Source organism: Podarcis muralis, chromosome 1 (assembly GCF_964188315.1).
Source record: "Podarcis muralis chromosome 1, rPodMur119.hap1.1, whole genome shotgun sequence".
Taxonomy (NCBI): Eukaryota; Metazoa; Chordata; class Lepidosauria; order Squamata; family Lacertidae; genus Podarcis; species Podarcis muralis.
This window is the reverse complement of record NC_135655.1, coordinates 80347782-80375308: the sequence shown is the minus strand read 5'-3', so window position 1 is coordinate 80375308 and position 27527 is coordinate 80347782. Positions and strand designations below refer to the sequence as shown.

At 43.4% G+C, this 27527-nt stretch overlaps 1 protein-coding gene across 1 annotated transcript; it reads left to right on the top strand.

Moving 5' to 3' along the window:
* The first annotated feature begins 619 nt into the window (after positions 1 to 619).
* On the top strand, positions 620 to 27088 carry CD5 (CD5 molecule). The gene is made up of 10 exons (XM_028737451.2): positions 620 to 749; positions 12062 to 12100; positions 13286 to 13576; positions 14846 to 14914; positions 16113 to 16406; positions 17507 to 17626; positions 21232 to 21285; positions 23075 to 23191; positions 25478 to 25576; positions 26227 to 27088. The coding sequence occupies exons 1-9, from the start codon at positions 677 to 679 to the stop codon at positions 25564 to 25566; spliced, it is 1146 nt and encodes a 381-aa protein (XP_028593284.2). The 5' UTR covers positions 620 to 676; the 3' UTR covers positions 25567 to 25576; positions 26227 to 27088.
* The last annotated feature ends 439 nt before the right edge of the window (positions 27089 to 27527 follow it).

Sequence of the window (27527 nt, the reverse complement as noted above, 5' to 3'; positions counted from 1 at the left end):
TCCATTTCAACTTCTAATGCAAATGGCCTAATCTTCACTTTCCAAAGTAACACGCAAACAGAAACACAGTTGTCTTTCAAAAGGCACACTTCTCCCAATCATGTGACGCAGTTCTTCAACCAAATAATGTGTACAAAAATGGGTATACGGTATTAGGGGAAAGTAGGCATACAAATTAATGTTAGTGAATACACACACACATTACATTAGGGGAGATTGTTTGCAAAAAAAAAAAAAGCAAGTATTTCAGGCAAAACTGCATGCAAAGAAAGTGTATCTTAGGGGGAAATTTTAAAGTATCGCAAATGGATACAGAAATGTGGAGATGTAATGCTGGAAAAAGGAGAAACCGAGAGAAACTGAAATTGACAGATCACCCATCTCTATGCAGAAGCAAGTGGGGATTATTATTAGTATTGTTGTTGTTGTATTTTTTGTGGCCAGGTGTTTTATAAAGATTTATAAAGATTCTGGGGAGCAGCTCTAGGACTCTGAAGGATAAAGAGAAGACTGGTACAGAAAGCACAGTTTAAGCAACTGAGACATGACGCAGAAAAACCACATCAGGACGGGGAGAAAGTACACTGCCTTCCTCCCCAACCCCTCCCTTTGCCTAGAGCAGGTAGCAGAGAAGCATCAGGGCAGGAACACGAAAGTGCTGCCTGTATATTGTCGGATGAGGAGGAACGTGCCGATGAAATTCAATCATCTTCTAGCCTTTGTCCCATTGACGTTGGTGGGGATGTGGGGTGAGTAGTGCTATCAAAGGCTATTCCATGGAAGGAATGGTTCAAAACTCAGCAGAGCTGTAAACTCACTGGTTGGCTTTAAACAAGCCATAATCCATTCCCCCCGCCTCTCCAGAATCTTTATAAATGATGATAATAATGCAGGATTTTTGAGTTTGTGCATGTGAAGCATTTTGAGCATTCTGGGGAAATTATAAGAGTTCTGATGTAGCTCTCTTGCTTCTGGAGTGCATTCAGAAATGTCACAACCCTTGGAGGGGCATTCAGCTGTCCCTGATCAACAGAGCATCTGTCAACAAACGGGCTGGCTGGGTAAAGGCGGCCAGTGGATGCCAATGCTAATATTGGCCTAGGCCCAGATTATCTGAAGGAACATTCTCCCATATGTTCTCCCCCATGCACTGTGATCTCCAGAGCTTTCTCTATAATGTGCTCCTTCGTTCATGTAATTATGGTCAAGGGCAGATGGACGGTGGGCTTTCTCTGTCCGGGTGTGTCTGTGCGTGCTTTCTTCGATACTCACTCCTTAGAGTAGAGTACCTGGCAAATCCCCCAGTTTATGGAAGATTATTGAAGGCTTTCCATTTGGGCTTTTAGGTTGCTGTAGTGAGGTGCATTATCTGCATGTTTAACAAATTTTGGAGACTAACTTGCTACTTATTCTTTTGTCAATTTTTACTGTCAACATGTATTTTCTTAACTGAAGTTATATAAACTGCTTATTATCTAAGCTGCTGCTACAAGAGACTTCAATATAAGGGCATGGTGGGCCAGTGTAACTTACCCCAAATATATCTCTGCTTTTATGAAATCTTTATCGTCAGCAGGCAGACAGATTCTCAGCTCAATTAAATCTCATTTTCCCGGTACCAATTTAGACCCGGGGCCAAATCAGCACAAACCTTTCAGACTGATATTGCTTGTTCTTGCTTGCTCTCAATGCACATCACCACTTGTATTAATACGGCTACTTAGAATTTTAGTATCATAGAATTGGATGGGACCACGAGGGTCATCTAGTCCAACCCCCTGCAATATAGGAATATTTTGCTCAACATAGAGCTTGAATCCACAATCCTGAGATTAGGAGTCTCATGCTCTTCTTACCTTTTATTCCAGGCTTTTTCAGACAAGTCTTAATGGTGCTTTCTTCTTGTTATTGCATTTTGCTACAACCGTGCAGCAAGGTCTAGAACTGCTGTTAGTGGCAGTGGCTTTGATCCTGCAGAACTGAGCTGATGCACCCACTATATATTATTTCATACATGGGTAGGCAAACTAAGGCCTGGGGGCCAGGGCCGACCCAATCACCTTCTATATCCAGCCCACGGACGGTCTGGGAATCAGCATGTTTTTACATGAGTAGAATGTGTCCTTTTATTTAAAATGCATCTCTGGGTTATTTGTGGGGCCTGGCTAGTGTTTTTACATGAGTAGAATGTGTGTTTTTATTTAAAATGCATCTCTGGGTTTTTTGTGGGGCATAGGAATTTGTTTGTTTGTTTTGTTTTTTCAAAATATAGTCCGGCCCCCACAAGGTCTGAGGGACAGTGGACCAGCCTCCTGCTGAAAAAGTTTACTGGCCCCTGATTTAATATTTCTTAGCACTGATTGTCTCAACTGCTTCCTCTGTTGGCTCAGAGCAATAATTTCATAAATTAAAAAAAGGAAATAAACCCCATATCTTATGCAAAATGTGCTCAGATGCAAACCAACCTGTTTTCTAGGAGAAAAGCAAAGCATTTCAAACCAAGCCCAGGATCCTAAATAAGAGCAGATGCCACTCCACTTTAGCAAGTGAGGTTAATGTGTGGAAGGAAGCCCTTGCACACACAGTCCTGTATGAGTGCTGCAAATGCGCTTCCACTGTGATTGTGGGGCAGGAGGCACTAAGCATTGCTACATCTGAATTAGCAGCTTGGGTAGAAGTCTGATGGTGGAACTATTGCTCATCATTCGGACAAGCAAATGGTTCATTCTGAACTCCAAACCTTCCTTCTGCTGCTCCCTTCTCCATTGTGCCTGAACACGATCAAGGCTCTTTTTATCTGTCTACCCTTGTTACATTTTCATTTAACTAGAGATAGTGAACTTTATATTATCAAGGGGGACTGTCAATGCTAGCAGAAGATTTTTGCTTTATTTTAGTGCAATACAATGCCAGTTCTTCTAGCTACGAGTAAAGATATAGATAGATTGATCAATGCAATAAAGAAGTATTACCTGGATGTTGAAGATGGATGGAAGGCTGATAGTAGGCTGCCACTGGAAAATCAAGTTCAGGGGACAAAATCAGATCACCTCGAATTGTTTAAAATGGGAGAGATTGCATTGGGGAGCGTATATGGATGCTTGCAGATTCTAAATTGTGCTGAGCATACCAACAGTGCTGTAATTCTGCATTACTATGCAATGTTTATGTATTTGTATAAATTTGCCGTGGCCTACTGCTAGTTTAGTACATTTACTTTACTTTACATAATGTTTATTTCACACTACTAGGCTAGCGGTCCCTGTCCCACAGTATCCCTTGTAACATGCGGTGCATAGAATATATATATATATATAACTTGAAAATATTATCTGATGATAATGATAGATGTCACCCATGCCAGGGCATTAATAGCAGAAGATAATAAAATTTTCCCAGTGCAGCTTTCTCTAGATAAATATATGTTTTGAGGTTTGTGTTCTGTGGTGCCTCCAGATGAGTTGTTTATTGAGCATTTAGCTTCATTTATTTGCAGTAAGCTTGCACAGAAGTCATTGCTGTTTACTGAGCATTCATTCTGAGTGGTTTGCTCAGAGGTTACGTGACTTCCCACCAATCGATTGTTATCCCACACTTTCTTGTGCATTGTCACACAATATCCTTACTGTGAAAAGTCTGTTTTAAAAAGTGGGTTTGCAGATCCTCCAAGTACCCCTTTTTTCCTGGGACAGTCCCGGATTTACAGAAGCTGTCCCAGTTTCTGATTTGATCCTGAAATGTCCCCCTTTTCCTAAAGATGTCCCTATTTTCATTAGAGACATGTTGGTGGGTATGGTAGGACGTTCCTATTTTCATTGGAGGGTATGGAGTTATGCAACCTCCGAGGCAAGGAGATAAGGAACTGTACCACCTTTAGAAGACATCTAAAGGCAGCCCTGTATAGGAAAGTTTTTTAATGTGTTGTTTGTTTTATATATGTTGGAAGCCATTTAGAGTGGCTGGGGCAACCCAGCCAGATGGACGGGGTATAAATAATAAAATTGTCATTGTTATAGAATAGAATAGAATAGAATAGAATAGATTCTTTATTGTCATTACACAAGTGCAACATTGCACAAGTGCAACGAAATTGGATGCCATCCCTTAAAAACAACAAAAGCAAAACAACAACAACAACCAAACAAACCACATTCCAGCCACACCCACACCAACACCCATCAAACTCCCAGGTCACACTATCGAGTTACAGCATTCAAAAAGGCCACAGCTCTTGGATAGAAACTGTTTTTCAGTCTATTTGTCCTTGACTTGATGTTTCTATATCTCCTGCCAGAAGGCAGTAGTGCAAACAGACTGTGTCCCGGGTGAGATGAATCCTGCAGGATGTTGTTTGCTTTCCTAAGACAACGGGAACCGTTCTTCCAAAGATGGGAGAGGATGACCAATAATCCTTTGGGCTGTGGTTATGACCTTCTGGAGCACCTTCCTCTCCCTAGCTGTACAACTGGAGAACCAAGCACAAATACAGTATGTAAGAATGCTCTCTATGGAGCCTCGGTAGAAGGACACCAGCAGTCTCTCACTCAGATTGTTCTTCTTTAAAAGTCTGAGGAAATAAATTCTCTGCTGGGCCTTCTTCACCAGAGCAGTGGTATTTGCGCTCCAAGTCATGCCCTGATCGATAGTTACTCCCAAAAACCTGAATTCCACCACCCTCTCCACCCGTTCCCCGTTGATATACAAGGGCTGAATGTCCGCCTTTTTTTCCCTGTAATCCACCACCAATTCCTTGGTCTTAGCCGTATTAAGAGCCAGATTGTTCTCTCCACACCAAAAGTCATTGTTATTGTTATTGATTAGGACGTCCCTGTTTTCATCAGATATTGGAAGGTATGGGGTTGCAGCACCATAGCACTTTAGTCTACTTCAACTGCAAAAACCTAAATTTGCTGATAAATGATTGAAACCCTCCCATAAAACAGTGACAGTTTGGAGAGGACCCGGGTTGCAATCAGCTAAAATGTCCAATGATTAACTGGGAATCAACTGTAATTTGCTCTGATTGTTTTTAGTTCTGAATTTTAAATTGTTGCAGCCTGCCCTGGGACCTGCCAGAGAAGGACAGGTAATAAATTTAATCATAATAGTCATAATAACCCGAGAGTCTCCAGGAATGACTGAGCTTGTGTTAAGGGACCATTCTGGGGGGTTTCGGGCAATAATGGTGCATAATATAAGAAATCACATTTAAGAGATATGAGTCTGGCTTTTGTTTTCAAGTGACAGTGGACATCATAGTATTGTGCCCTTGTTTACAGCAATTAAGAGGATGTTCACACAATGCACAATTATTTCAGGGCCCTGTGGGGTACTCTGCATGTGTAATTCAGAATGATTCAGGGCACAGCATGTTGGCATTTGACCTCAGGAGATGGATTAACTTTGCTGCTTGTTCTTGGGTCACTGACCAGCTCTAGACAAGCCACTTTGTCTCAGCCTCAACTCTCCAAATGCAAAAGGAGAATGAAAACGATAACCCTCACAGGGAGGTTTAAAAAGATGTTGAATGTCATAAGGAGCATTAAACATTTTGCGTGTTGAAAGTGTCATACAGTGGTACCTCAGGTTAAGAACTTAATTTGTTCCGGAGGTCCGTTCTTAACCTGAAACTGTTCTTAACATGAGCTAATGGGGCCTCCCGCTGCCACCGCTGCATGATTTCTGTTCTCATCCTGAAGCAAAGTTCTTAACCCGAGGTACTATTTCTGGGTTAGCGGAGTCTGTAACTGAAGCGTCTGTAACCTGTAGCATCTGTAACCTGAGCTACCACTGTATATGTGACAGAGCCTGCCCAAGATATTTTGGCCCCTTGAGGCGAACCACAAAATGGCGTTCTCACTGCCCATCCCTGACCAGGGAAGAATGGCTGAGTGAAAATCCACATCAGGAACAAGCGGGGTAATAAAGATCTACATCAGGAACATGGGGGTGGGGGAGATCAGCAATGCCTCCTATTTGCTAAGATGGTGCTGTAGAGGAGGCATTGAGAGGGGGGCTGCCAAGGAGGTGGCAGATTCGGCCTCCAAGGAGCACACCACAGCTGTTGCTGCCACCACAGCAGTGGCAGCCAATGATGGATTCCTTGGATCAGCTGCCCCTCTGCATCTTGCCACCAGAGGTGACCGCCTCATCTTGCCACATAGGTGGGCCGGCCCTGATATGTGATGATTAAAAGTAAATGGGAGCTAAGCATTATGACTTAAATCTAGTTTCTTTCCAAGCATGTTCTGATAAAGTTCCTTTCATTTTAATGTTGTTGTTGTTTTAAAAAAAACAGTTAGCACTTCTGGCGCTGTTGGATATAGCTGTAAACAAATAAATACTAAAAGCAAACAGGAAAGATGTACCTCCCCCATCCCCGCCACAAAGTTGCGTGTGGCACTCTGAAAATGCATCATTTTATTTATTTCATTTCCCAAATGTTTGCAGGTCTTGTCTTTCAAGTCCAAGCTGGCTGAATATTCTTTATAACAAAGAATAAAAAGCAAAGGTTTGTAAAACTCTTCAAAATGGAAGGATATTCTTACAGGGGAACGGGTGGCTAGACTAAAATATCTCAACTGTCTTGTCATGGCCCCCACCCTGGCTTTTGTAAAAGGCTGCCTGTATGATGCAGCACACAGCAAGTGGGTGCTCAGCCTCTAAAGATATTTTACCTGGCTCTCTGGACAGTTTTTTTTCCCCTTATGAAACAGTGGCTATGGGAGGGGGTATTTGAAACTCAGGAGGCTGGTGAAGAAAAGTGAGAGAGAGAGGGCGGGGTGTTAGCAAAGAGGGAGCATTTCAATTCAGTTTGCATTCACAGGCAAATCTGCCGAATTCGCACTTTCCTAAATAATACACGAACTGAACCACAGCCATTCTTCAAAATCCACAGTTCTCTGAATTCTACAATGCATAATATTTACAAGCATGAATATGTTGGGGTAAAGTTTGCATAAAAATGTCTATATTAGTGAAAGTAACATACAATAATGTATTATATAAGGGTTCTTGCAAGCAGAACTGTATACAAAAATGTATTTTAGGAAAAATAGGCACTAAAATGCTAACAAACTTTCTTGAAGGCTTTATTTTTAAAAATGCAAACAGATGGGGAAATGCGGGGAAATGAGAGAAACTGAGAGAAACTGAATTTGACAGATTCATCAAAAGAAATCAGAATTGATGCTCATTAAGTAACCAATGGCCATCTAACCTCTTAGCAAACCAATCAGGATTAATGCTCAATAAACAGGTCATGTGGAGACACACTCTCTCGCAGGGTTTCAGGTGATGAATAGGAGTCATGAGACCCTCAGTTTGGATCAAGACTATGGTGCTGCGGGAGGTGCAGGATAACCTTTCGTCTCCTGTGGCGTTTCCCCAATTAAAATCCTGCCCCCAGCTGCTATGTGCCTCATGGGGACTGTTATTCCCTGCCGGGCCTGTGGGAGGGGGCTTCTAGTTGGAAAAATGCAGGGGGGAAATGTTTAAATCCCCACCACCCCCAGCATCATGGCCATGACCTAAATTGGGGTTCCTGTCCGCTGTATGCTAAAAGCTTTACTGTGGGTTTTTTGGGAGGGAAGCTCTGGTTTTTTGTTTTTTTTTTAGTCCACCTCAATGCATGTCCACTCACAGAACAAACTTTTGGGTATCTGCTCAGAAGTAACAGGGTTTCTGGGTAAGTGTGTGTAGAACAGCTGCCATAAATATTAATTTGAGGACCAGATACACTGAAATCAGTGTGTATGGTTCCTAGCTGTAATCCTGGTATGCCCAGAGTTTCAGTCCATGTAGACTCCCTCAACCCAACCTAAACCTATAATATGGAACACATTTCCCCTCCAGTCATACATTTCCATCTCTCTTGTCCCTGTTTTCAAGAGAGCCCTGGACCTATCGAGGGCTCCAAGAAGGCACACATATTTGAATATTATCCAGAAATTACAAATTTGCTGGACGTAGCAATATTACGGCATTGGTGTGCCTGCCAAAAATGGGTCTTCCATATAAAAGTGTGATGCAGCACTACTCACTGCAGGGGATAATATAATTGGATTCGGGTGGAGGGAAAGGTATGTTCAAATTCCCACTCAGAGTCAAAGCTGAAGTGATGTGCAGAGGGTTCCAGATTAGATCTTCTAGTTTATTTTTATTTTTAATTTTAAGGCAGCAGAGGGAGTGGGAGGTGTGTTTAACACTTTCATCCAAGTTGGCTCCCTGATCAAAATGCTGCCCTTAGGTACTTATATCCCCGCACATCCCAGTTAACATCAGCTCTGAGGGAGGAGGCATTTAGTTTGAGAGAAATGATACAGGCACAGAAAGGGTTAAACCGCTGCTTTGATAAAAATTGGAGGCTCCTGTGGCTGCTTTGAAAATTAAAAATGAAGTTAAATGATCCATCAGGAACTTGGATCTCTGCGGTGAATTTCACTTCAGTGGCTGCTGTCATTATTTCAGGCTAACTCTAATGATTCTGTCAGGATTGTTTCATGCTGTCACTCTGAGTTGCTTCAGTGCGGGTGCGGCCAGAGAATAAATGCATAATGAACAATTAGGAATGTGAGATAAATTCAATTCAGTTCACATTTAGAGGTGAAACTACCAAATTTGCGCTTTTTGCAGCCATATGCTAACAAAACCTCTGCTGTCCTTCAAAATTTGCGCTTCTCTGAATTTTGCAATTCAGCTGCCCAGCCACGTAATATGTATACAAATGCATATCACTATGGTAAAGTGTGGATAAAAGGGGAAATAACAATAAAAATGCATTATATTAGAGGAAATTGCTTTGTAAAAGTGCGTATATTAGGCAGTTTGATGTGAAAATGTGTATGCTGGGAGAAATGGGCATGATTTCTCGTGAATTTTCATGCAGACGTCAATACAAATTGATGGGGAAATATGAAGAACTGAATTTGAGATTGGGAAAAATGAGAAAATTCGAGAAAATGAAATTAACAGTTTTGCCCTTCCCTAGTAAGAAGTAATGTGGATTTCGGCTGAGGGGAAAGAGGCAAGCTGGGATGCCTGCAGGCTAAACAGGAGATGGCCTTGATTTTTTATTGTAATTAATGCGCACCTTGTTTGTTCTACAAATAGCAGCTGATAGGAAGGCTGAGCAGCCTCTCATCCCTAGAAGCTGGAGGGAGAAAGTCTGACTCTTTCTCTTTCCAAAATTCCCACTCCTAAGGTGTTGTTTGCATTTCAAGGAAAACCTCTAATGATGCCAATTGGAGCTTCCCTTGAAATGCAAATAGCAGCTCCGGAGAGGCAAATTTTGTCAAGGACCACAGCAGTGAGAGAAAGGGTTAAACTTCCTCACCCTACCCTGCATGATCCTGATGCCTCTGAAGCTTCCCTGTGGCAGCTAACTACATAACACATGCACACACACACATATGCACAAATCACATTCATGCAATGAGCTTCCATGCAACTGGCTGTTTAAAACAATGCAGTAAACGAAGCCTGGATGGCGCCGAGATCATCGCCCATTTAGAATATCAGTAGACACTTGATGGCAGATGGAGGAGGCAGTGAGGTTCAGGACCTGCCTAGGGTCCAGTAAGAGGGCTGCTTGATACATGGAGCTGCAAAGCCATGCCAGCACATGCACAGTTGCCAGGGAGCTAGAGTTAAACCTTGCAAACATGTTTGTTGCATGCACCTACAGATGTGAAAATGTAAAACATATTGGATACGTTCATGCGAGTACAATCCTTGCCGAAATGGTTGCATGGATTTGTGTTTTTATAAATGGAGGGGAAAAGCAAGGTAGTTAAAAGTAGAGGTGTAATTATGTTGCATGCTTAATTGTCAGGTCTAACGGGGAGAGAAAATTCCCTTGGTACAAATCGGGACAGCTCCACTGAGCTCAGCAGAAATCTAACTTGAGCCCTTAACCCGTATCTTTAATTATTATTCACTACTCTCGGTGTACATCAAAATTCCACTTAATCAAATTGTTCTTCTGAGAACAGTAAGAAAAGATGGTAATTGGTGTGGTAATCAGAAGGAGACAAAGGGCCTAATTTGCATTTGTAAGGAATATCTCCTGCACATGTTCATTTGGAATGAATAGGAACAACATAAATTTGTTCTTTTGCACTTTTCTCATTAATGTCAAAGGAGCCTGTGGATGGGTTTCCCAGTGGGTTTTATGGTTTTCAAGCACAGCTCATCTACTTCATAGACTCAGGGCATTTTTACACATTATGCTTAAAGTGGCTTTCATCAAGTCTGCAATTCCCATGTAAAAACTACATTTGTCAAAATGTGTTGTTGCTGCTACTATCGTTGCATTTCAGGCATCTATTTCTTCCATATTTACAATACTCAGATATTCTTTATGCTCAAGAAAGTGGTGTGTAGAAATAGTCCTATTCAGTGCATTCTCTTAGAATGGCAATGGTGTCCACCTCAGAGGTCCCAGAACTGAGTTGCAGTGAGTTCCAGCTGGGGGGGGGGGGAGCCCTGGTCATATTACATCAACCAGACTCTTCAATGGCGTTCAGGGCTGGCCCAATACATTTTGCTGCCTGAGGCAAATGACAAGATCTCTCCCTCCCCTGCCCTCCCCATTCTACTTACAAAAGCCGACTGGGCTAGCAGCTAAATCTTCCTTCTGCACTGGCAATGGCGCAGTGTCCCCCTTCCCACGTGAAGGAAGCGGGCTCATTCAGATAGTGCAGGAAACGGTGTGTGGCAGAAGGAACAACTGGGAAGGCCTGCAGTTGCTAGTGCCCTCCCGTCAGCATCTGCAAATACAGTGGTACCTCGGGTTAAGAACTTAATTCGTTCCGGAGGTCCTTTCTTAACCTGAAACTGTTCTTAACCTGAAGCACCACTTTAGCTAATGGGGCCTCCCACTGCTGCTGCTGCTGCGGCACCGGAGCATGATTTCTGTTCTCATCCTGAAGCAAAGTTCTTAACCCGAGGTACTATTTCTGGGTTAGCGGAGTCTGTAACCTGACGCATCTGTAACCTGAAGTGTATTTGAACAGGTTTTCTTAATGAGCTTGAGATAAGAGGAGGGTGAAAAGCATTTGCAGTGTAAATTATTATTTTGGACAATGTCAGTTTTATGTTCTCATTGCAGCCCGGATTCAACAAGATCTGCTCTAAGCCTTTCCTCTGTAGGCCTCTGGTAGTTATCACAGAAGGAATGGCTTTACCCCCTCACATATCAAAATGCAGCCAAGGGGCACCAGCAGACTCACAGGGGGCATATGATTTCACCCCCTTCTTTATTTGCATTTTGCTGACTGGCAGCTGATAGTTGGTGTAAGAGGTTTTTCCATGGTGAGCATCAGGGATGGAACGGCTTTAGGGTGAGCTAGATGGGGTAACGTATAAACATAGCAGACTCTGACGTACTTAACTGATGGATGTGTCGCTATGTACAGGCAACTCCCCACTTACATGGGGGTTACGTTCCGGGCCTCCACACACGTAAGCGAAATGTGCGATGGGAGCCCACTACAGTACATAAGCTTCCCACCCAATGGCATAGCGCGGTAGCAGTGAGAGCTCCCAGCTGCCATTTTGGAACCCTTGGAGTCTTTTCTTTTTCTGGACTTTTGGCTCACTGACGTCCTCTTCGGGCTCTGGGGAGGGTCTCCTCGTGAGTTATGAGGGCTTTCCAGCTCTCTTCTGCCATTTCAGGTTAAGAATGGAATTATTTCTTTCCCATCGCTTGCGTAGATGTGGTCGTGTGTAAGTCAGTCATGCACAAGTGGGAGGGTGCCTGTTCCACCAAAATCCCAAAGACCTTGTGGTGTTCAGTGTGTGTGTGTGTGTGTGTGTGTGTGTGTGTGTTGGGGCAGGGGCTTTTCAAGGGGCCCTTTCTCATTTCAGTTCCTTCAGCACGTCTTGAAAAAGCTGTAGAAAGATTCTCAAGAGCCATGTGCCATGTGGTGTGGGCGTATGCACCTGGTGGGTGATGAATCTGGAAATTCTCCCATCTGCTTTGCACTCACACACAGCTTTTGGGCGTCTGCCCCACTTTATGATTGGTTGGTTGGTTTTTACTTTGTTCCTTTATTTGCAGTGGTCACTTGTGATGACGGACAAAGTGAAAGCATTGAAGGTCAGTATTTCTTATTCAATCGAACACAGTGAAACGCATTTGTGAGTAGACAGGCATAGGATTCTGCTTCACCACATGGATTCCATTTTCATGATTTATACCTGTAAAGATGGTGCATAGCTAGATCAGTTTCTGCCTTATGCTGTGCCATGTCCCAACTGACATTTAGTTTCCATGTTTTATCATAAGAAAGGGCACAAGGCCTCCAAAATTAAGCACATTTAAATCACATTTATTTCAGTGTGGGGGAGTTAAGCCATGATCATGAGACATAATTCTTTGCTTCAACATGGCAGTGTATTGTGGACTCAGTGCTGCTGACTATTATTATTATTTTTGCTATTATTATCATTATTATGAATAACTATCAGAATTAGGTTTCTTATCTGCCATTCACCATAAGGTCCCAGGGCGCATTACACCAATGTAAATACGGAAAACAGTTAAAACAATTTACCATAAAATAATAGGGTATTTCATCTTGCACAGGACTTTCCCAGTGTGTGCCCTGCACTGTCCTCAAATCTGTTCCAGAGGATTAGGAGAAACCCCATAACAGATTTAGGAAGGGAACACGGGTGGGCAAGAGGGGGAAAGTCCTGTTGGAGCCGCGGAAACTGTTCCACTTATGCAATGAATGACATGGCGCCACATTGAATACAAGCGTATATATTTCAGGTGTCAAAGGCAAGGCATGCATTCTAGTTTGGGGCTGCATCCACATGGCATCTTCATCATAATGCCATCCTATACCTCCCCTTCACCACAATTTAATCTGGATTTACCATTTCCACTGGTACGTTTTTTCTAAAAAATTGTGTTTTCCATGGAAGTGGTAAAACTGGATTGCACAGGGAAATAATACAGGACAAGATAGCATTTTGATGAAGATGTTGTTGCTGTGCTAAACTTGCTCGTATGATAAGGTTACCAGATTTTTTTCAATGAATCCAGGGACACTTTTCAACATCAATGGATTTTGTATGGGGACTGATTTGTAAATCCGGGGACTGTCCCTGAGAAATAGGGACATCTGGTAACCTTATCGTATGAGCCCACAATAAACTGCTGTGTGGAAGCAAAATTGATCAGCCGCCCCAAGAGGAGGGAGAATGGTGCAGGGGGTGATGCTATGTTCAGTGGTTTTGCCTGGATGTCTTCAGTATCTTAGTCTTTCCCCAACAGAATGGGCTGTGAGGCTCAGCGGTACCAGCTCCAGGTGTTCTGGGTTGTTGGAGATTTATCTCAAAGGCAAATGGAAGAGCATTTGTAGCACAGGTTGGACACAGCAGAATGCAGACCTTGCCTGCAAAGAGCTTGGCTGTGGTCTTCCCTTTGGACTGCTGCAGCCGTTTGCTGAAGAACCGCAGAAACAAGAGGCGCTCGTGTTGGGCTGCCAGGGAAACGAGACAGCCCTGGAGGACTGCGCCCTGCAAGAATCCAACTGCACTTCCCATTTGGCCTTGGTTTGTCAAGGTAGTTAAAACACTCCTTCCTGCTTGCATTCTCTCTTTGGGCAAAACAAGTGTGACATAGAAGAGCAGTGGGGGGTGTTTTGGAAGCGCCTTCCCATTGTACTAGAGATTCGGAGGTGTTCTCTGGCTTCCGCTAAGAGCAGACTAACCTTCTACTGAATGTAAACTGTTTTATGATGGAGACACATTTGAGACCTAAAGCCACTAAATGCAGTCAGCCATCTGAACAACAGTAGGGTTGCCATATTTACACCCTGAAAGTTGTTGAGCTTTTTTTAGACAAAACCCAAAGCACGATTTTCTTGCCTAAGATCCAGGACAAAGCACCACATTGCAAGAAACTGTCCCAGACGTAATTTCTGCCTTTGAAATCCTGGTTATGTCTGGTTGTGTAGCAGCCCTAAACAGCAATAGTTCTTCTTCCCACGCTCCCCCAGAAGGCAGATGGACCTGCCTCTAAATATGAACACAGCTTACCACAGTACAATTCACATACTAGGGGGCTACTCTATAGAGGAAGGTCCTCTGCTTTGAAAGGCTGTCAGGGGACAGTCCTCTATTTAAAAACATCATCCACTTGTGGGCTGTCCAGTCCAAGTCTGATTTAACAAGGGAGATCAGGAGCCATCAAGTTGCTAGCCAACAGTTACTAAGACCTGATCAGCCCCCTGCGCAGGCCAACAAGGAACCTTGTGCCTTCCCCCCTTTTACTGTATTTTTCCGTGTATAAGACGCCCCCATATATAAGACGCCCCCTATTTTTAGGGACTCCAAATTTAGAAAACACCCCTCAGCACTATCTGTGTATAAGACGAGCCCCAATTTGAAACCTATTTTTTGGTAAAAAAGACCCTAGTCTTATACACGGAAAAATACTGTGCATTTCTATTTTAAATTATATTAAATTTTCATAATTTTGCATCTAAACACTTATATGCAAATTTTATGCAGATTGGTGTCCTCTTTTATCGGTGATACAAATCCACATTTTTGGCCATGCGTACCTGGCCACCTTACATAGAATTTAGCACAGTCCAGTACAAGTTCCACCTTTTGTCCGTGCTGGGACAAGCTCTGAAAAACTCACTCTGCGAGTTTTCACATGTGGTTCAGTTTGAACCAGAGGGGGAACCTATCTATAGAAGGCTGCTCTTGGCTCTTGCCTGTAGCAATACTGGATAAACTCACTCCCCATTCCCCCTGTGCAACCCCTCTTAAAAGCTATAGCTCTTTTTTCGTCTCATCCCTTTGGTTGCATTGATCATTTCAGATCCCATGGAAACCTCAACAGCATCACAGCCAACAACAGCACCTTTCGTGACCTCCTTAAAACCCACTGGTAAGAAAACTAAGAAGCACAAATCCCCCAACTCTTTATTGATTCTGCTGCAAGTGATCAAAGCTACAGAAATCATAATTGTGGTTTAAAAAATTAGTTTTCCTGTCTAATAACTGTCAATAGACCTCTATTCCATCCCTTTGTCTAATCCCCTTTAAAACCATCTAAACTAGATAGCGTAGCCGTATTCGGTAGCGGTAGATTCCATACATTAATGATGTGTTGTGTGAAGGACTGCTTTCTTTTATCTGTCCTGAACTAGCTGCCAGTCAGTTTAATTGGATGACCCAAAGTTCAAGTATCATAAGGAAGAAATGCCCTTCTCCGTCCAATTTCCCCCGTTATGCATACTTATAATATCAGTATCCTAAATGTTCTCATTGTCATTATCGTATACATGTTTACTCATGAGACAACCCCACTTTCAATGGGGCTTTGTTCCAGGTAAATGTATATAAGTTTACAGCCTATGTAATTTCCCCCTCCAAACGCAAAAGCAGCGACACTTGAGCTTCTCCTTGTAAGGTGAATGCTCCCACCATTCATCATTTTGGTTGTCTTTCGCTGCACCCTCCCCACTTTTGCAATGTCCTTTATTCAGCATCCCTTGCTATCTACTTATATAACGTTATCACCATGCTGACTGTTATTTCCCATCGCTTTCCTAGTTTTTGCTTTTTTGAACTATCAACCATGACCTGACCACAAGATCTTTCTTGTAAAGCTACTAGAGCCCATGAAAAGTATGTGAAATCATGTTTTCCCTACCATGGGTATTATCAGAGATGATGCCATGCAGTGTTATATGCTATTTCCCTTACCCATCCACCCTGTTTGGAGACATCCTTCTGGGTCTTATTTCAGGCAAATCAAACAATACAGCCAACGGTGAAGTAAGTCTTATATTGCCTGTCAGCTTCCTCTTCCTTAAGTCTCAGTATTGCTTTGGTAGAACACAGCAGGGAGATGGATGGGGACAAAACTAGAATGGACTCTGCCTGTCATTGGCTCTGGCTTCACCTACGGTTGACCTCCCTGCCTTCCACCCTAGCAGTCCCAATGGCACCAGCCACCATTGAGTTCAGGGATAAAGTTCACATTCAAGCCAGACGCTTGTAGCTCATGCAGTTGACCACTGTACTGCCACACGACTTTGACAGTGCCTTACACTCACTTCCCTGCTGTCGTTCTCTTACAGATACTCCAAGGATAAGGCTAGAAGATGGGACCTCTTTATGCTCTGGGACTACGGAGCTGAAGTTTGGAGGTCGCTGGGAAATGGTTTGCCTGGCTTTGCAAAGCTGGTGGAATGGGCTAGCCCGCAGGGATTGCCAAGGAGCAAAGTGTGAAGCTTCAGTAGGACTTAAGGACCTGGCGTGGAGGAATCCGTTGCCTGCCCACTGGTCGGCGGTGCAGTGTGAGCAAAGGAACCTTAGCTTGGGCTGTCTCGACAAGACACAAGGGTGCTTGATAACCTTGGTTAAATGCTCAGGTGGGCAAGGCTGACTAGAAGAGCACACCTATGCTCTGCTTTCCTTATTTGGATTATATGGAATTCAAATTTAGCATTGCGGGGGGGGGCGGGTATATACATTTTATACACAACTGTAATCAGCTGAAGTTGTGGAATTCTGGATTCTAGCAGACTGCAAGTACAGGATAGTATTTTTTTAGAATACTAAATTCCCTCATTTTACAATTAGTAATAACCTCCATGCATTTTTTTATTTTTTATTTGGTAAATCACATAATGGTTTTAATGTAATCAAGTGGTATGTATTTTTTTTTAATTAGATAAAATAACTATAGTCAACTTGAACACCAGGGCTAAGCCTTTTGCAATGATACATTAGTTTAATATCTGTTTATTAACTTTTTACATGTTTTTACATAGGGGGACATTCTCAAATATGGCTCCAGCCCCCACTGCAGTCTGAAGGGGTGCAGTCCAGAATTCCACAACCACATTTTCCCACCTTATTTCATGTGGTTGATTGATTGATTAAATGTAGCTTGCAATTTCCTGGACTCTCTGAAAGTGAGATTTGAAGTATAGCAGTCATTTTCTTTAGGACTCTGTTGCTATCCTGAACACCAAGGTTGGTAAATAGTATTTGAATGCTGTTTGCAGTGAAAGTTGAAAGCTGAAAATTGACTTAGGCTGCACACACACACACACACACACACACACACACACACACCCCTCACACACAAAAAGAATCCTGGGAATCTACAGAGCTGCAATTCCCAGCATCCTTAACAAACAACAGTTCCCAGGATTATTGAGACAACGGGATGTGCTTTAGACGTGTGCTGTAGACACAGCCTATGTATGAGTTTTCTGTAGCATAGTAGGAATGAATTTTGGAAGATTTACAGGTTTATGAGTTTTCTGTAGCATAGTAGGAATGAATTTTGGAAGATTTACAGGTTTAGTATGGACGATGAGATTAAAAGATGAGCACAATCCGGTGAGTAGAAGGGAGCAGCTGGTTTTGCTGTTATGTGTCAGAGGCAGTAACATTTATCTGAGGACGAGCTTCCTCTAGGGATGAAATAATATGTAATTTCAACTTCTCTCTCCTGACCAAGTTTCCAAGCCCAGGGTGTCCAATACTGAGACCGTCTTGGGAATCCTGCTGGGTCTTGTCCTCACAGCTGCCCTCCTGTTTTTCTGTGTTCCCCCAGCCTACAAAAAGCTGGTGAAGAAATGTAAGTGACATTCTTTTGTTGTGGCAAACTAGAAGCTCTTCTGTTTTGTAGAACAATGCCCCCAGTCTAAGGACCTATTCATACCATCATATGGGAGCCCTCAGGGCGTGGGGGTAACATGACCATGTGACTTTTAGCGCTGAAGCATATGGGGGGGACGGACGGCTGAAGTCATGAGGGTGTGGCTTAGTTAAGGTTATTCACTGATGGACTGAGATAAGATGTACACCCGGGTATTTCTGGTTCCCAGTTTCCAGTCTAAGACTACAATTAGGGCAGGGAGAGTCTGTCATTCTGTTTCTCTAAGTTTCTCATTTTTCCAAACTTAAATTCAGTTCTCTGCATTTCCATAATAGTTTGTGGATTTATTTTTAAAAGCTCTCAGAAAAATGCATCACAATTTCATGGGGTTTCCCATTTTTTTCCTAATTTACACGTTTGTATGCAATTCTGCCGAATTGGCACATTTTAAATGTTATTTTAGCTAATGCACAGGCGTTTATATGCACACTTTACCTTAGTATAATCCTTTTCGTACACGTTACTTGTCTGGAAAACTGCTCTGCAAAATATGAAGTGTGAATTTTGAAAGGATTGATGGGTCTTGGCTTGCATTTTGTTTTGGGATGTGCAAATTCATTAAGTTCACCTTTATATGCTAACTGAATCAAAATTTTCCTGTAATGCTAGCTACATTGTCATGTCCTACACTAGTTCTGTGATTGTGTGCACTAAGCTCTCTATACTGATTTCTTTCTGTTCTTGTTTCCTGTTACTTTCTCTGGGATTTTTCTCTTTCTTGTCTTATCAATTGTTCTGGGGAAAAACAGGGTAAGGTTGATTAAGGCCTAGGTATATTCCTGAAGGGAAAGGGTTTAATTTTTGTTTGACTTCTCGCAAGTGGTGACTCCTAGTTGAGCCAAGTACAAATACCTGTTTCACCAGACGTGAAAGGCAGCAGAATATATGTCAGCCGCAGCACTATTTTGTTTACTGCATACAGCAGGATGGAGAACCTGTTCAGTTCAGGTGCCATATTTCTCATGGGCAATTTTCCAGGGATCTCATGCCAGCGGTGAGCGCAGAGGCAGAGTTAAAAATGAGCGAGGCAGCAGATGTGAATCTTGTCTTCCTACAGCAACCTACATTTCCGCCATGCAAAAGCCAAGATTGTTTACTCGGGTTGGGGGAGAAATAAGATTCAGTTTGTGTTTAAAGGCAAACTTTCAAAATTCACGCTTTGTGGAACAATGTGCAAACCAAAATGCAGCCATCCTTTGAAATTCACCTTCTCTGAATTCCGCAAAGGAGTTTTCCAGCTAAGTAATATGTACAAAAATGTAGAGTAAAATGTGCATGAAAATGCATAGTTAAGTAAAAATAACACATACTGCCTTGGTCGCGCTGGTTGATGATCTCCGGCAGGCTAGGGACAAAGGTGAGAGCTGTTTCCTAGTTCTGCTGGATCTCTCAGCGGCTTTTGACACCATCGACCATAACATCCTTCTGGACCGTCTAGAGGGGCTGAGAGCTGGGGGCACTGTTATACGGTGGTTCCGCTCCTTTCTCCTGGGCCGTGTCCAGAAAGTGGTGGTGGGGGATGAGTGTTCAGACCCCTGGGCTCTCACTTGTGGGGTGCCTCAGGGTTCCGTCCTCTCCCCCATGCTTTTTAATATCTATATGAAGCCGCTGGGAGAGATCATCAGGGGGTTTGGGCTGGGTGTTCATCAGTATGCAGATGACACCCAGCTCTACCTCTCCTTTAAATCAGAACCAGTGAAGGCGGTGAAGGTCCTGTGTGAGTGCCTGGAGGCTGTTGGAGGATGGATGGCGGCTAACAGATTGAGGCTGAATCCTGACAAGACAGAAGTACTGTTTTTGGGGGACAGGGGGCGGGCAGGTGTGGGGGATTCCCTGGTCCTGAATGGGGTAACTGTGCCACTGAAGGACCAGGTGCGCAGCCTGGGAGTCATTTTGGACTCACAGCTGTCCATGGAGGCACAGGTTAATTCTGTGTCCAGGGCAGCTGTTTACCAGCTCCACCTGGTACGCAGGCTAAGACCCTACCTGCCCGCAGACTGTCTTGCCAGAGTGGTGCATGCTCTAGTTATCTCCCGCTTGGACTACTGCAACGCGCTCTACGTGGGGCTACCTTTGAAGGTGACCCGGAAACTGCAATTAATCCAGAATGCGGCCGCTAGACTGGTGACTGGGAGTGGCCGCTGGGACCACATAACACCAGTTCTGAGAGATCTGCATTGGCTCCCAGTACGTTTCCGAGCACAATTCAAAGTGTTGGTGCTGACCTTTAAAGCCCTAAACGGCCTCGGTCCAGTATACCTGAAGGAGCGTCTCCACCCCCATCGTTCAGCCCGGACACTGAGATCCAGCGCCGAGGGCCTTCTGGCGGTTCCCTCATTGCGAGAAGTAAGGTTACAGGGAACCAGGCAGAGGGCCTTCTCGGTAGTGGCTCCTGCCCTGTGGAACGCCCTCCCAGCAGATGTCAAAGCAATAAACAACTATTTTACTTTTAAAAGTCATCTGAAGGCAGCCCTCTTTAGGGAAGTTTTTAATGTTTGATGCTGTACTGTTTTTAATATTCAGTTGGAAGCCGCCCAGAGTGGCTGGGGAAACCCAGCCAGATGGGCGGGGTATAAATAATAAATTATTATTATTATTATTATTATACGGAAATGCATGGTGTTACAGGAAATTGCTTGTAAAATGGTTATAATTGTTTAAACTGCATACAAAAATATGTTTGATGGGAGAAACTCACACTAAAGTTCTAAAAAATTTCATGAGCATTTAAAAAAATAAATCTCAAATTGTTGCAGAAATGCGGAGCACTGAATTTAATATTGGGAAAGTGAGAAACTTGGAGAACTGAAGTAGGCAGATTTGTCCATCCTTAGTGTTTACACTAGGGGACGCGGGTGGCTAGGGGACACGGGTGGCGCTGTGGGTTAAACCATAGAGCCTAGGACTTGCCGATCAGAAGGTCGGTGTTTCGAATCCCCGCGACGGGGTGAGCTCCCGTTGCTTGGTCCCAGCTCCTGCGCACCTAGCAGTTCGAAAGCACGTCAAAGTGCAAGTAGATAAATAGGTACCGCTCCAGCGGGAAGGTAAACAGTGTTTCCGTGCGTTGCTCTGGTTCGCCAGAAGTAGCTTAGTCATGCTGGCCACATGACCTGGAAGCTGTACACTGGCTCCCTCGGCCAGTAAAGCGAGATGACCGCCGCAGCCCCAGAGTCGGTCACAACTGGATCTAATGGTCAGAGGCCCCTTTACCTTAGTGTTTACACATGCCCACTTTTCTCCATTCTCTGTCCAGGAAAGCAAGAGGCATTATCACAGTTCATATTTCAGCCAGGCAAAAACATGGGGGGGTGGGGCCTTCTGAAGAGCCGCAGAGAGGACATGTCCGAGTGAGAGTCCCAAGGTCCGGAGGTTCCATATTCCTAGTATATAAACCATAACAGCTAATGTGCTGTTAACTACATCATTTTTAGAGCCATGCAGTTTGGCACAGGGTATTTATTTTTGCCTATGCTCTATTTTGCTTAATGGCTTATCAAATGTCCCCTCCCTCTACCCCACTACAGATTCAAAAAACAGAGAGCATCAGTGGATTGGCCCAAATGGAATGAATCAAAATGGTATGTATGTACGCATGTGTTATGCATTTATACTGTCCTTCAAGCAAGCCTCCATGGTGTTTTACAAAAATTAAAATCCATAAAATACAAAATACAATCAAAATGAGCTAAAACAATAGCAATATGATATCTATGCCATGAGCATAAGAGAAACATAAACAGCATAAAATCAGTATGAAACCAGTTGTTAAGGAACCAATTAACAAGGTGCAGTGGTACCTCGGGTTAAGTACCTAATTCGTTCTGGAGGTCCATTCTTAACCTGAAACTGTTCTTAACCTGAGGTACCACTTTAGCTAATGGGGCTTCCCGCTGCTGCCGCGCCGCCGGAGCACGATTTCTGTTCTCATCCTGAAGCAAAGTTCTTAACCTGAGGTAGTATTTCTGGGTTAGCAGAGTCTGTAACCTGAAGCATCTGTAACCCGAGGTACCACTGTGGTGGATATACAAACCCAGCTACCTCTCAACCCAAGACATATGCAAGATATGAATAAATCCATGTGAACCTCTTTTGAGGTTGTGTAATGTTAATATGGAATAGACAAAGAGTTATTGAACATGCATCCCGGGTTTTACATTCTCATTATAAACTATTTTAACAGGAATGTCTAACTTGCAACTCTGGCCAGTTTGGTTTGAGACAGACTGACCTGGTGTTACTTGACTCAGTAACAGATTATCATTTGCTACCTAGCAAATATGATGTAATGTGTAATCTGGGTTTCCATTTCCTACTATGTACAGCCAAAACTGGGGACGCAGGTGGTGCTGTGGGTAAAAGCCTCACCGCCTAGGGCTTGCCGATTGAAAGGTCAGCGGTTCGAATCCCTGCGGCGGGGTGCGCTCCTGTCGTTCAGTCCCAGCGCCTGCCAACCTAGCAGTTCGAAAGCACCCCCGGGTGCAAGTAGATAAATAGGGACCGCTTACAAGCGGGAAGGTAAACGGCGTTTCCGTGTGCGGCTCTGGCTCGCCAGATGCAGCTTGTCACGCTGGCCACGTGACCCGGAAGTGTCTGCGGACAGCGCTGGCCCCCGGCCTCTTGAGTGAGATGGGCGCACAACCCTAGAGTCTGTCAAGACTGGCCCGTACGGGCAGGGGTACCTTTACCTTTACCTTTACAGCCAAAATGTGGAGTTTTATTATAGCGTGATATTACAGAGCTACAGAAGCGATGTTATCATACTGTAATAAACACTCCACTTATTCTTTACCCCTTTGACTGTTAGGGTCAGAGACCCTGTCTAATAATCACAGTTCCATTGTTCCACATTTATGACTGAAACATCATAGCAGCACACTGAACTTCCATGCTATTAGATTTTTGATGATTATATGTGATCATATGTGATCATCGTTCAGAGATCACAGTAAGATCATTTACTCCCTCTAGAGGCAAGAAATAGCTTCTTTTGTTGCAACAAACCAAAAGCCAGGAAGCTAATACAGTGGTACCTCGGGTTACATACGATTCAGGTTACATACGCTTCAGGTTACAGACTCCACTAACCCAGAAATAGTAACTCGGGTTAAGAACTTTGCTTCAGGATGAGAACAGAAATCCTGCTCTGGCGGCGCGGCGGCAGCAGGAGGCCCCATTAGCTAAAGTGGTGCTTCAGGTTAAGAAACAGTTTCAGGTTAAGAACGGACCTCCAGAACGAATTAAGTACTTAACCTGAGGTACCACTGTATATTCACTCTGTTCCTTTCATTAAACAATAAAATGTATATTTAACTGAAAGTTAGGATATTTTCTGGATAGAAAGTGATTCCACATTATGCTTTTATTTAGTTTCATTCCATCGCAGCAGTTCTGTCACGTTCCAGCCACGTCCTGAAAGCCAAGAGGTTCAGGAAGAGAATAAGTATCCAGCCCTGAAGAAAAACTTTCATCTCTCACCCTATGCAGGTAACATACAATAGGTGGGGTTTTAAAGTCCTATAGTGTGTATCACATGACCTTTCTTTAAAAATCCACTGGGTTTCCCACACTTCCAAAGGATCCCAGTCCCACTGCAGCCCAGGCTGGTACTCTTGGTATTAAATTGAAAGAGTTTACATTCAATTCATATTGTTGATGCTGGGCAAATGTGAGTGTAATGTGCCATCTGAACCAATGGAGTATTATGACTGATAATTTCAGTTCTATGCCAGACCTTGAGGCTTTATGTTATTCCAGTCTTAGCTGCATAGACGTTCACCCACAGGCTGCATTCTCACATAATATCACATGGTTTGACACTGCATCCATTCCTTTTGCACAGCCATTGGCACATGTTCTTGGAAAAGTCTCTTCATCGTGGACCTCAGTTTCCCCAATACCCTTCTTCATATTTTATTGTCTATTACATTGCTCAAGGCGAGTTGTTTATTAGACTGATCCAAGGCGATCCAGTGGTTTGAATACAAATATCTGCATAAGCAAATGGAAAGCACTCCCACTTACGCAGGCAGCGGGAACATCGGTTTCCAGCAATTTCCCCCACCCCAGAAGTAGCCTGTTGTAGCAAACACATCCTGTGCTGGAGAGACCCCCAACCAACCAAGAGTGGTTTTTCAGGGGAGAATGAGTGGCTGTAGCAGGAAAGGGTCAAAAAAGCCCCATTGCACTCACAGAACACTGCATGCCATTCTCTGGATCAAAGCCCATTATCAGTGAGCAATGAAAACACAAGAAGACAGTATCAAAAGCATTCTCTTGGCATCCCAAATATTTTCTGAAAGAAGAGGGTTTTAGTCTCTTCTAGATGATGGCCCTTATAGAAAGATAACAGTCTTAAACACTCCCCAATTCTCCAAGCAATTAGAAGTTCACTGGCAGCGCTGCAAGGTTTTGTTACCTTCCAATGAGGAGACATATGATGCCTTTGCGATATCTTGTTCTCTGCTGCCCCAGAGGGCAGAAACAGATCTGTTGGGCTTAATTCACAGGAGGGTATATTACATCTTCTTTAAAGTAAGAACAGTTTCACAATTGAACCAATTACCTGCAGGGATGATAGGCTCTCCCTTACCAGAGGTATTCAAGCACAGATTGGACAGCCTTCTGTTGAGGATGCTGTAGCTCTGGGTTTCTGCAATGAACTGAAGGTTTAGCTGGGTGGCCTACAAGGCCTCCTCAAATATGATTCTATCCTTTAATGTGTGTGTATAATACACAAGGGCGTGGGTGGTGCTGTGGGTTAAACCACAGAGCCTAGGGCTTGCCGATCAGAAGAATGGCAATTCGAATCCCCGCAATGGGGTGAGTTCCCGTTGCTCGGTCCCTGCTCCTGCCAACCTAGCAGTTCGAAAGTACATCAAAGTGCAAGTAGATAAATAGGTACCACTCCGGCGGGAAGGTAAACAGCGTTTCCGTGCGCTGCTCTGGTTCACCGGAAGCAGCTTAGTCATGCTGGCCACATGACCCGGAAGCTGTACGCCGGCTCCCTCGGCCAGTAAAACGAGATAAGCGCTGCAACCCTGGAGTTGGCCACAACTGGACCTAACGGTCAGGGGTCCCTTTATATATATATATATATATATACACACACACACAGAGAGAGAGAGAGAGAGAGAGAGAGAGAGAGAGAGAGACCATAGTGGCAGCAAAAGGATCTTTCAGTACAGCCACTAATTCTGCATCAGATTCCCAAAGAGAGGATCTACACCACAAGTGTGCCTCAGTATTAATTTTAACCATCTCCAGCTAAAAACTGTCTGCCCCCAAATTCAAACTGCCAAAAATATTTCTCCTCCCCTCCCAACCCCCACCCACCCACTCAATGTTGACTTTAGACTCTTACCATGCAAGTAAGTGCCCTGTTAAGAAAACATCTCCAGAAAATACAGCGGAAACACCAGCCACTCCCCCCCCCCCCAGGTATTAGGAAGCAATTCACATAATTGTGAGCAGTTATCTAGAAAAATATAACAATAGCATGCACTGGTATATTGGGATGAAAGCTGATGAATTGTTGGAATTAATTGTTGTTCAGATCTTGACCTCTATTAAATAAATGCAACACACAAATGTAAGGTGATTGAATCAAGACAATTACTGAGTTTGTACCATCCCAAAGCAAAGGGAGATCCTCGAAATACAAAAAGCATTATGGCATATCCTGCTGCTACTTTAGTCTCCGTTATTTTAGTCTTTCCCTGGAATATGCAATTCCCTTTGAAACATTACAGTATTTTTCCTTTTTTTGTACAGCTCTGGAAGGGGCAAGCAACAGATCTTCCAACCCCCCAGACAACTCTTCTGACAGTGACTACGACTTATGTTCTGCACAACGGCTGTAAAATCTGAAAGGTATGCATGCCTATTTCAATAAACTTTCACGCCCAAGCTGATCTCTGATTATTTGTGGGTTTTTTGTTTTGTTTTTGTATATCCTTAGGTTGAAAGAAAACACCAGAAATAGGGCAGGTCTATAGCATAAATTGGATGCGGGTGGCACAGTGGGTTAAACCACAGAGCCTATGGCTTGCCGATCAGAAGGTCGACGGTTTGAATCCCCGCAACGGGGTGAGCTCCCATGCTTGGTCCCTGCTCCTGCCAACCTAGCAGTTCGAAAGCATGTCAAAGTGCAAGTAGATAAATAGGTACTGCTCTGGCAGGAAGGTAAACGGCGTTTCCATGCGCTGCTCTGGTTCACCAGAAGCAGCTTAGTCATGCTGGCCACATGACCCGGAAGCTGTACGCCGGCGAGATGAGCGCCGCAACCCCAGAGTCGTCCGCGACTGGACCTAATGGTCAGGGGTCCCTTTACCTTTTATAGCATAAATTAAAACTGATTTTTGCTGTGTGTGAAAACAATGAGTTTAGACAGGTGCTTTAGCTATGTGTCAGGCAAAACCTGTAGGATATAAACCTACAACTTCAGTAACTGCATTGTCACTTCTTAAAACATTGAATGAAATGAAATATTAATTTTGTGGGATTCATTTTCTCCCCTGCAGATACAGGCAGAGTCCAATACAAGGAAAAGCTGGGATCAGCAGAACTGAAAAAAGCTTTCCACCCACACCAATCAGTGTGAAATACCATCAGCATCCTTCCTGCAACCATATAGACCTTCTCTACCTTCAAAAAGAGATGTACAGTAAAAGCAAAGCCAGTGCATTTCCTTTTCAATGCACTGAGAGGAATTAGGATCTCTACCTCAAATCATCCAGAGCACTATTGTTCTATATTCAAACCTCATAGTGGAATTATGTTAGGTTCTCTCTGTTTGAGGGCCTATAAAAATGACCTTTGGGCTTCAGCTGTACTGGTCCTTGCCAACCTTATACTGTACCCTGCAGTTGTTTAGGACGATTCCCATCAGCCCCAGCCTGTGCTAGAGGACACAAGGTTGGTGAATGTTGCTAGATTGCATCTAGATCGCTCAATGGCGATCATTGCAAAAATTAGGACTGCCTCAAAAAATGCTAAGGTCCCTGGCAAGCACTAGCTGGGCAAGATTTCTGACAATATTGTGCAATTGGCTAGGTAACCATTCTGAGTTAAGACAGGAAAGTATGAATTAAAACAAAAACCAAAACCAGGGAAAGCTGTTGTTATTGAACAAACCAGGACTGCTTTTTTAAGAATATTTCCAAGCACAACAGTTTACCCTAGTAGCTAATGTCTTATTGACTAAACTAGATTATATGTTTATAGATTTGTCATAATTGAGCAAGTATAGCTGTAAGTTTTTAATGTTAACTTTGTTTTGCACTTGAGTGCATCTGTAATTTAATTTGTAAATTGTGTATATTCATGTTTAATATCTGGAGGTATAATAAAAGCAGGAGGGGACACCCCAGACATGCAAACTGGCAGGAGCTTAGTGTATTTTGTATTTGAGACTGGACGCAATGACGGTTAAGTGTTGGGCCACAGTTCAGAGACTAAAAGCTGGCTGGCATATTGTACAAAGTTGCCTCTCATCCCGGTCAATGCAATACCCATTGATACAAGCTTCCATACATTTCAAAGGCATTTTAGACATTTAAATGATGCAGAAGTCTTTTCATAGTTTTCAGCTGCAAAGTGAGGTCGCAGTTTGAAAGCTGCCAGTGAAATTCTTTGTGAAGTGCAGAGTTACCCCTTATGATGATCCTCACAGTAAAATCCTATAAATAATTGTGGAACTTCAGTATAATTTAGGAAGTTGCCATGCTCTGTGCCTAAATAATAATACTCCCCCTTCCTGATCCAACGAACTTTTTTTATAAAGGTACTTCTGAAATTTAAAAAATGATGTTAGTATCTTAAA

Bases quoted from the DNA above. Each gene is read 5' to 3' on its own strand.
- CD5 (XM_028737451.2), top strand. From the start codon at position 677: ATGAGGAGGAACGTGCCGATGAAATTCAATCATCTTCTAGCCTTTGTC. The intron at 16,407-17,506 runs GTGGGCAAGGCT...CTCCTGACCAAG, and splicing joins AACCTTGGTTAAATGCTCAG to TTTCCAAGCCCAGGGTGTCC. The intron at 23,192-25,477 runs GTAACATACAAT...TTTTTTGTACAG, and splicing joins TCATCTCTCACCCTATGCAG to CTCTGGAAGGGGCAAGCAAC.